The 10,663-nt window shown below is 32.1% G+C and overlaps 1 protein-coding gene across 1 annotated transcript; it reads left to right on the top strand.

Annotated features, from left to right (window-relative positions):
- Window positions 1-27: 27 nt before the first annotated feature.
- On the top strand, window positions 28-8,285 carry LOC123908168 (ribulose-1,5 bisphosphate carboxylase/oxygenase large subunit N-methyltransferase, chloroplastic). The gene is made up of 12 exons (XM_045958715.1): window positions 28-675; window positions 1,154-1,233; window positions 1,628-1,756; window positions 2,013-2,307; window positions 2,435-2,553; window positions 3,101-3,233; window positions 4,580-4,656; window positions 5,806-6,003; window positions 6,538-6,727; window positions 6,872-7,050; window positions 7,386-7,486; window positions 7,913-8,285. The coding sequence occupies exons 2-12, from the start codon at window positions 1,162-1,164 to the stop codon at window positions 8,061-8,063; spliced, it is 1,644 nt and encodes a 547-aa protein (XP_045814671.1). The 5' UTR covers window positions 28-675; window positions 1,154-1,161; the 3' UTR covers window positions 8,064-8,285.
- The last annotated feature ends 2,378 nt before the right edge of the window (window positions 8,286-10,663 follow it).

Below are 10,663 nucleotides of genomic sequence, written 5' to 3' on the forward strand. Positions count from 1 at the left end.
TTGATTAAGAATAAAAAAAGTATAGAAATTTTGATGGCTTAGAGAAATCCTAGCATTTTCCTAGTAAATTTCTAATACTTAGTAATTGACTTTAGTTTCGTTTTTTTTTTTTTTGACAAATTGACTTTAGTTTCCTAGCATCTCTCAAATTTGGATTCTTTAACACCTTGTGAGACTTTATATAGATAATATTGAGGACTCAAACTTAATATTTTCAAAATAACCTATTTCCACCACTACTTGTACCATTTTTTTTTAAGCAACCACTACTTGTACCATTAAATGTTTATAATTCAATAAATGAATAAATTTACTTAATCAGCAAAGGAATGTGAACAGTAGAAAGGGAGGTGTAGGTAGTATCAACCCAGAGCAAAACCTGGTCAAACTTCACAGGCCCATCAGCCCATGAATATATAGGTCCATGTAAAACTTGTACCGCATCGCAGTGATGGCAAGTGGCAAATGCATAGCCGTTTGATCCGTATAGTTTCCAAGACCGCGCGTGAATAAGCTACATAACCTTTTTTGCCGCTCAAATTTGTTCTTAATCACTTCACTGGCGGCTTAAGCTCAGAGATTATAGAACACGACGAACTCAACTTTGCTCTCTTCTTCTCGATTCGGAGCTTCTCTGAAGCAATCGCAACTTCTTCTCAAACTTACTCTGTTGTGGTAGTTTCTTTTTCTTCAATTCTAATCTCATTTCGTGTTCGTTTTTACTTGCTGAGAAAATCCAAACGATTGAAGAAGAAAATGCGCAATTAATAATTATTATATTGTATATTTCGAATTAGTACACTGTTCAAAATGATATCGGAAATTCAATTTGTACTTCACTTCTCGCATATCTGAATTTGAGATATTCAATTCATGCTCTATATTAAATTATCTGTGATTATGTAAATTACGTGCTAGAATGCCATTGCCTAGGGTTTGCACATGATGTAGTATACAAATTACTGGAAATAAATTTGATTGAGATATGATTTTTTTCATACTTTGATATTACTGATTAGGTATCGATAAATCAGTGATAGTGATTAGGTATCGATGAGGAAATTGTCTTTATGTTCTGGTATTAAGAATTATTATTATTATGGTTATATTATTGAATTTTGATTACTGTCTCACTACAAACTTTTGTCTGCAGTCACAGTCATGGATACTGATGAAGAGTGCTCAATTTTTCTTCAGTTATCTGAAAATGATCCTTTCTTTGATGAAAAGAAGGTAAATATAAGATAGTTGAATTTTTTTTTTTTAAATGTTGTTTTTGTATCTAATCTTTATAGTTTATAGCATATTTGTGTTTGTTATAAAATTTCTTTAATCAGTAAAAAATGATGAAAGTCTTCCATATGGTATGATTCAATAAATTATATGTTTGCAACAAAAAATTTCGGCAATTGTTTCAAATTAAGATGTTTCAAATATGAAAAAAACTGAAGGGCTTAGAGCAGTACTCCAATGTTATTCAAGGCAATATAATTTCACAATGACTAAGCTACGCAAATATCTGCCTCTGGTTTATCTCTATTGGGGATTTCCTTAACTGCTTATGATTTTGTTGAACTAAGTCCCATGCCATTTCTACTGTAATGACAAATCTGGATTGTTTTACCAGAAATTACTACGATGTAAAGGGTTTAATCCCAAGGAACGGATATATCTCAGGTGCTCCTCAGAACCTCATTGGATGAATGATACTGTGAAGACCTTACTTCAGATTGCAAGGATCATACAGTTAAATGAGGTTAATTTCTTTTTTTCTCTCTGACATACTCAGATGATCAGTATCACTCTAAGGAGAAACTATAGTTAGAGGGTTGTGGTAGTCTTCTTTGGATTCCCGACACATCTTTGTTAAAAAAATCTTTTTACTATTCAAATAATATGTCATCAAAGTATCTTTTCTTATCTATTCAACAAGTAAAAAACTGAAATGCATTGCACTCTATCTCTTTTGGGACATCAAGTACTCATGAGTTAACTGATTTACTGAGCTTCAGCTGGAACTATATTTTGCTGAAGAGGATGCCTCAGTCGAGTTTTACAGCTCCAGGAATGAGTTGGAGGCTCTCAATTCAATTATTTTGCTCACCGACAAATCGCTTTCTAGTTGTCAACATTCCCATACAAATATGCTGCAAGGGTTACGGCAAACAATTCTTGATTTAATTTCTGATTTTGGGGACCAAAATAATCTGAAGGGAGTACTTGAAAAGTACCACAGTTGTGAGAAAGAAGAACACCTGATCAAGTGGGGTAAAAGCCATGGTGCAAAGACACAATTAAAGATAGCTTGTAAGTTTCATTGTAATTTTGTGTGTTTTGCAAGTGCTTTCTCATTTGGGAACCATTTTCTTTCCTTTGCACAGCTATTATCTTTAAGATGTGTAATAGAGATTTCTTCTTCCCTTAATCTACACAGATGTTGAAGGAGCGGGTCGGGGAATGATAGCAGAGAAAGATCTAAAAGTTGGAGATATTGCTTTAGAAATTCCTGTGTCCATTATCATTTCCGAGGAGCTTGTGCTTGAGACTGATATGGTATATGACTTTTTTTCAAAAAGAGAGTATTTTATTTAAAATGGTGATATATTTTTTCTGAGTTGAATTGAACATAAATACCTTTTTTATGGGCTTGGATTCTCTCCAGTGCAGTTTTCACTGCAGGAGATCCAGTCCACATCTCCACCATTCATTTTTTAAATAAAAAAATTAAAATTGCAATATTAATTAAATTGAAGGCTGAGATTTCACTGGAAAAAAAAAAAGCACGGGAGAGGATCCCTTCCCCTTTTTTATACTGCACCTCACTTATCTTCTGTTTTGCAAATATAATTTATAAATGTCACATAAGATGCAAGTTAAAATGTCCATCCTTACCAAATAGGAGCAACCCTTCTTTCTTTGTTGGGATGAATTACAGCATAATTGAATATTGGCCCCTTTGATTTAGAATGAATAAGATATGCGAACATATACATATAAATCCTAGGCAACATTATTTCTTAAAATAAATTTAAAAGGACAAATATTATATGTTCACTTCATTGTGTTCTTAGTTACTGATAATTGTTCTTATCCAATTCAGTACCGTGTCTTAAAAGAGGTTGATGGCATATCATCTGAGACAATATTGCTATTATGGAGTATGAAAGAGAAGTACAACTGTGATTCAAAATTCAAATGTTATTTTGACACACTTCCAGAAAAATTTAATACAGGTTAGCTTACTTGACGACATATTTTAAGCACATGCATAGATAAATTTTATACAAATTACCAGTATTGCAAGTCACTGTGATGCACAGCACAACCGCACAACACGTTATACTTGAAGAATTAACTTGTGCTTTATAGGGCTTTGAACATACTGAAGTAACTCTAAATTCAAAGGTCGCCCTATTATATAGGTTTCCTAGGGTAATTACTCTTTCTGTATCTTGAATTTCACTATTGTCTGTTTCATCATCAACCATATGGAACTGTTTTAAGCAACAGCTTTGATGATATTTACATTTATGAGTAAGTGTCCCTTTTATTTTTCTTTTCTCATCCGAACAACCCCTTTTAGCGCGCCTATTTCCCCCCTCTATAATCCAGCGGGAATCATATGCAATACTTCTTAGTTTTCATGTCCTTTTAAATGGTTTGTGAACAATGGGTATTATTCTGAGATCATGATTCCTCTGGTAATTTGACACACAATAAATAATCAATTTCGTTAATTCAAAATGTACCAATTTATGTGTAAATCAGTTGTATCAATCTACCACTTACATGATTTTTGCCATGATAGTCAATCCATGATTTTTTTAAAAAAAAATTGAATCAACTTTTAGTAGATATAGAGTTTGTCTATATTAGTGAGCATCATGATGTTAAGTTGCTTATTTTGATATGTATTTCTATATCTTCTATAGCTAAGATGTTGGTAAATTGAATTTGAAATCTATAGGGCTATAACTTAGTCACTGACACTGATATATCCCATGACTTTGTTGTGCTGGCAGAGAACTACTAGGCTAGTACCTAAATCCAAGTTCAAGAAAACCAACCATTTAGAAGGTTTAATCCAGAAGGAACCAGAAGATATAAATAAGTTCCGTCTAGCGAAATTATTGTGATAGGAGATATAAAAGCATAACTGAAAATGGTCAAAACGTGTGACAATTACATATCTTTTATGTATCAATCAGAATATAGCAAAAAGAACATCATCAGTACTATCCAAAACAAATTTGACATATTGACATGTTCTCCCTCTTGATGTATTACTATGCTCAAATTGTTATAAGCTCATTTTTATTAAATGACATTAATGAACTATTTATTTATCATCTCCTGGCGTGTTCTGAAATCTATGTCCGACTGTATTGCAACCGTTGAGAGAACAAATTGATATATCAAATGCAAGGTTAACCAAGTACCTAGGCTAATTAGGTAGGCTGAGGTAAAGAATGGTGTAACATTAAGGTATATAGCATATTTGTATGAAATCACTGTCCATTGTGACCTTTATTATATTCTTTCATGTGTTTTAAAAATATCTCTGATACTTAATTTGCAGGATTGAGTTTTGGGATTGAAGCGATTACAATGTTAGATGGAACCTTGCTGTTTGAAGAGATAATGCAAGCAAGACAGGTGAGTTGTGCCCAGGTTCTGACCTTTTTATTATTTTTAGATTGAAGGTTCTGCCTTTCTATGAGAAGTAGTAATAATCGTATTAAACTTCACCAATTAGTTTATTCAGCATTTAGGTTATTGATCTTGCTAATGTTAAGTGGCAAGCAATGTGTTTTGGTATAACTGGTGTTTAGCAGCAGAAGGAAATATCTGAATCCAATTAAGAGAGGCCGGGAGTCGAGCAAGAGAATTAAAGTCAGCAATGGAGAAAGACAAGAGCATTATTGTTTGGTTCCTCGTTTTGGTTTTGGATATCTAAGTACTTGGATATGGGTATTCAGCAAGAGCATGATATAGATTGGATTATAAACATTACATTTATCCGGTTATGGATATGGTTATGGTTGAGCTACTCATCCAGTTAACATGACAGCCATAATTTTTTATGAAGGATAATAGGATTCGAATTACTTTTTATTTTGAATGATATCACATTGTGTCGAGACTCAAAATGAAACAATACATGCACTATTAAAATGTGAAAGGTTGAAAACTACATGCGATTTGCGAGCATGTGATGCAAGGACATAGATATTCTATATGCGATTTTTCACGATTTATAATGCTTGGTTTCGTTCTTGATAATGTGATGTGATGCCAGTGATGGTGAAATGACTTATGATTAATTCATACGTGCCTGTTTGTGGGATAAGCAAGCAACACAGATGTTGTGTTTGGTTCAATTCACATGACCAATTAATATAAAGTCAAAAAAAATTAACTTGGTAGGATGTAGAAATAGGATGCCAAACATGTTTGTGTATGGTTCTTTTCAACCCTTCACTAACGTGTTTGATCATCTGCCATGTAGAAAGAGGGAAGGACAGTACCTTCCTCAAGTGGGTAAATTTTGGAGCTTTCTCAAATCCTTGGATTTAATATCCAAACATTTCTCTACAGCCAGTTTTAAATTTGGTTTTATGCTTAAACTGTTTGTGAACCCATTTGGAACTGGATCCAAAGAGAAAAAAGTGGTTGGATTTAATATCCAAACCATATAAATGGATAGAAGATGGATTTCGTTTGGGTTTTGGATAAACCTGTCCACGAACACCCCTACCTGCACTTAACGAATGACATTTAAATGTTCATTGTTTTTTGTGGCAGCACCTGCATGCTCAGTATGATGAGTTGTTTCCTGCTCTGTGCAATGGTTTTCCTGATATATTTCCTCCAGAGCTGTACACGTGGGAGAATTTTTTATGGGCTTGTGAACTTTGGTATTCCAATAGCATGAAGATAATGTTTTCAGATGGAGAGCTGAGGACATGTTTGATCCCTGTTGCTGGCTTTCTTAATCATTCAGTACGTAAATTATCCTTTTTGTATCGATATCATTATTGTTGTATATAATCTCTCTCTCTCTCTCTCTCTCTCTCTCTCTCTCTCTCTCCTCTTTCTTTCATTTTGAATATTTAGGCAAAAGTGTTTTTGAATAGTATATTTATCACTTCCAACAGGGAAGCTAGTATGTCTGTTAACTGTGTTTTCATGAATAGCGAATTCATCTGGGACTGGGTTGGCATTACCTAGTTTTCTGCATATTTAGATCTTAGATCATTAATGCAAGTTGATGGCACCCATGCCCAATGAAATTTACAAATTGTTAGATAATTTCTGTACTGAAGTGAGCTGTTCTATGATATCAAACAATGATGTTTTACAATTGTTTACTTGCGATTTATACTACCTAAAGATGATTCCTCCGGTTTATAATATTGTTGATTGTAGACGTTATTTTTCTTGTTCGCGAGTTGCTTGAGAATTTGCACTGTAACCATGCAAGGATTCTGACCTCTATGTTATTTTTCTTATTTAACTTTCTGTTTCTGACAACAGCTGTGCCCACATATTATGCACTATGGCAAAGTAGATCCTTCAACAAATTCATTGAAATTTTGTCTATCAAGACCATGCAGATCTGGAGAAGAATGCTGCTTAAGTTACGGGAACTTCTCCAGCTCTCATTCTATTACATTTTATGGTTTCTTACCTCGAGGAGATAACCCGTATGATGTCATTCCTTTAGGTAACATTATATTGGCCTATTCCTATCTATCCACATGTATCTCAATCATCAAGTAACATCCCTTGACAAATTTAATGGGTCTTTTTTGTAAGTTTGCTGAGCTGGTGCTGTCTGTCAAATATATATCCTAATTGTCATTTGCAGACATTGATAGTTCAGATATTGATTCTATCGAGGATAAACCTGTGTCCAACTGGGCGGTTCACATGGTGCGTGGTACATGGCTCTCCAACAATCACAGCATATTCTATTATGGCCTTCCCTCTCCATTATTGAATCATCTTCGGAGATCTCGAAGCCCGCTGCTACAAACAAAGACTGTCGTACTGTTCTTTCTCCCTCCAATCTTAATTTGTTTTTGAACTTTTATATTTTACGTATCATCCACATTGTGCTGTTGTGAAATTTACCTTAAGTTTTCACTCTTAATTTGTTTTCAATCTCAGTTTTCTATGCATTGCATAGTTTAAATTGTTTGACCTTCTGCAGAGAAAGAAATTATTAAATTAAATGCCCTTAGATGCGTGCTTGAAAACATTTTAGGCAAAATTCCTATTGTAGTCTAAATTACATTTTTTTGACTGAAAGTTTAAATATTACATAGTTTACTGAATTTCACTGAACTTACCTTTAATCTACAACATATTTTCTTCTGCAGTTGCAAGGAAACTTGGAAAATGAGCTGGAAGTTCTTGGAGATCTTAAAGACATCTTTGATGACATGATGGACAATATGGGTGATATCGATCTTGATGACAGGTGAAGGTCTTGAGAGTTCATCTAGTTGAGATATTGATAGAATTGGTTTTTAATGAATTGATTTTAAAAAAAGTAGAGATTAAAAGGATTGATTCGTATTTGGTAATGTTTTAAAAGTGTTTTGAGAAATTTTTTGTTTGGATCATCACTTTTGAGGTGTCAAAATAAAAAAAATGAGTCTCATCAGAATCAATTCTACTCACAGAAAAGCTAAAAATTATACTTCTTCCTAAAATCAATTCTTGTCACTTATCCGCCATACTTTTTATCCAAACAACCAAAGTTTTGGCAACAATTGGTTTTAGTAGACTCTAATGGAACTTCAACTTGAGTTCAGTTGTTACCCAAACAGGCTATTAATTGGTTATTTACCGACATAAATCATTGATGTTTCTTCTGATGACATGATATCTTTGTGCTTCTTAGAGAAAACTACAGTTGGGATGAAAAATTGGCTGTGGATTTTAAAAATCTACAAAGACGAATTGCTCATTCCATTTCAATTTCATGTCAAACTGGAGTAAGCATGTTAAAGAATGAACTGCGCAAGTGTTTGGCTGAGGACATCCTAGGCTAATTGATTGACGCCGTATATGCTTATTTGGACCTTAGTTTACATTTTGATGTATTGATGATAAAAATCAGAATGAAGTTTTGGCGTCTCGGCCAATATGGTATATGGTGCAGCTCAGAATGTCTTCTTCGGGTTGAAAAATGGTTGGTTCCAGAATATTGTTTTTTCAGTAAGAAACAGTGGTATTGCTTGCTGTAGTTCTATTGACGCATTTCTTTTGAAAAATGTCTCCTACTAGTTTAGTATGGAGTAGTTTAGTATTTTTTTTTGGATACATACTATCTAGTTTAGTATAACCCGCCGTCTAAAATGCCTACGATTCTCATAAAGAAAACTAGAAAGGCATGTACATTGCTTTACCTTTGAAATGCATGGTTACCGGCGTCCTAATAAGTTATAACTGAGTTTCATGATGATGTATTGTCGGATAAATTAGTTTTACAAAAAATGAAAAATACTTATATTAACTAGAACTTTGACCCATGCGGTGCATGGGTCTAATTAGCTGTAATATGTAACAATAAAAAATAAAATACAAAAATTCTAAGAGCATTTTCAATAAGAATAGTATAGGGAATTTCATGGACTAATTATTCTATATTTGTTTATGTGCTTATTTTATATTTTATATATTTTTTAAATAATTTTGGAACCCCATCGTTTTGTTTACTTATTAAAAAAAATTGCTGATAACTAAAGGTTAAAAAAAAAATTAAAGACACACTCAAGAACATAAACTTAAAGTAGACATCCATAAATAAATAAAAATTGTGATTAATTCCGCCGTTCAAATTTATTGAAAACGGGGTTAACATATTAGGATTCCTAATTTCTTTCATAATTGAAGCACGTGTTTTAGGTTAGATGCAGGTTCCTAAACGGGGTTTTATTGTAAGTTAGGGATGCAGGTTCGATGCCCATCGTAGACAAATCTGTATTTTTTTAATATAAAGCTGCAATAATAAGAAAGAGAAAATGAGAGGGAAAAAATTTGGTTTAAGGTTAGCTTATGTTAGCAAGCTTATAATATAAGAGGTAAGAGATTATTGATTTTTAATTGTTTAAATTGTGCAATGAAAATTGATAGTGCTTTATTGTCGTATGAAATATTTCCTATGAAAGTTGGCGGAGCTTAACACTTTGTGGACATAATTTAAATCACAATTGGTCAGCTAGTGCATATTGTATCAATTGATCATCGGTTAATATTAAATCTGCAATGTTAAAATCAAAATAATGAATGTGATTAGTGACATGACTATGGTTGTGTTTGGTTGTATTGCAAAAAAAAATTGATTTAGCAGAATTGAGTTTGATAATAACTTTCCAAATCTCACATGATAATTATTCTCTAAATTTATGATCCGGTAGAAAAAATCATTGATCAGGAAAGACATAAAAATATTTCGTGATGAATAATATAGTCAACAATAATTTTGATATGATATACTTTTAAAATTGATGGTGCTTATCAATCATTGCACATAATTTTAATCACAATTAGTATACTTGCCTTAGTGGTTGAAAATATTGTCTTGTATTGAAGGGTTGCGGGTTCGAATCTTAGTCAAGACAAAATTGTATTATTTTTTAATAAAAATTGCAAGATAAAATGGAGGGAAAACAGGAAAAACAAATTAGGGTTTAAGATTTGCTTGTGTATACAAACTTATAATATAAAAGATTTGTATTCGTAGTTGATTTACCTTTAAGGTAAAATTATAAGGGATAAAAAAAAAAAAAAACTCAAGCTAAAATATAGATCAAATCTGCACAATTATAGATGAGAGACAAAAAATTGCAAATTTGATAAAAATAAGGGATCAAAACTGAAGTATATGTACTATATTTTGGTTAAAAATTGATAAATATGGTTATTAAAATTTGACTCCCAACGAATAAATGAGATTCCTGAGACAATTCAATTATCTTCTCTTACTTATTGCAATTTTCGTAGCTATGCAAAAATACACTATTATTAATTACTCCCTCCAATCTTAAATATAAGAAATGAATTATTTTTTAAGTTAATTGAACAATTATTTGGTCAATATTATAAGTTAGATACATTAATTGTTCAGTGAACCTGTGATTTGTTTCTTATATTTATGACCAAAGGGAGTACTTTCTTAATTTATTTTTCTTATATTGAGAAAGATAAATTGAAGATTATAAATAAAAGAGATTAATAAATAATTAATAGTATAATCTTTTATATTATAAGCTTGTATACACAAGCAAACTCTAAACCCTAATTTGTTTTTCTTGTTTTCCCTCCATTTTATCTTGCAATTTTTATTAAAAAATAATACAATTTTGTCTTGACTAAGATTCGAACCCGCAACCCTTCAATGCAAGACAATATTTCCAACCATTATGGCAAGTATACCAATTGTGATTAAAATTATGTGCAATAATTGATAAGCACCATCAATTTTAAAAGTATATCATATCAAAATTATTGTTGACTATATTATTCATCACGAAATATTTTTATGTCTTTCCTGATCAATGATTTTTTTTCTACCGGATCATAAATTTAGAGAATAATTATCATGTGAGATTTGGAAAATTATTATCAAGTGTAATTTGGAAAGTTATTA

Source organism: Trifolium pratense, linkage group LG2 (genome assembly GCF_020283565.1).
Source record: "Trifolium pratense cultivar HEN17-A07 linkage group LG2, ARS_RC_1.1, whole genome shotgun sequence".
Taxonomy (NCBI): Eukaryota; Viridiplantae; Streptophyta; class Magnoliopsida; order Fabales; family Fabaceae; genus Trifolium; species Trifolium pratense.

Coding starts and splice junctions, on each gene's coding strand:
- LOC123908168 (XM_045958715.1), top strand. CDS start 1,162: ATGGATACTGATGAAGAGTGCTCAATTTTTCTTCAGTTATCTGAAAAT. Junction 1,234..1,627: donor CTTTCTTTGATGAAAAGAAG/GTAAATATAAGA, acceptor TTGTTTTACCAG/AAATTACTACGATGTAAAGG. Junction 7,051..7,385: donor TGCTACAAACAAAGACTGTC/GTACTGTTCTTT, acceptor TTTCTTCTGCAG/TTGCAAGGAAACTTGGAAAA.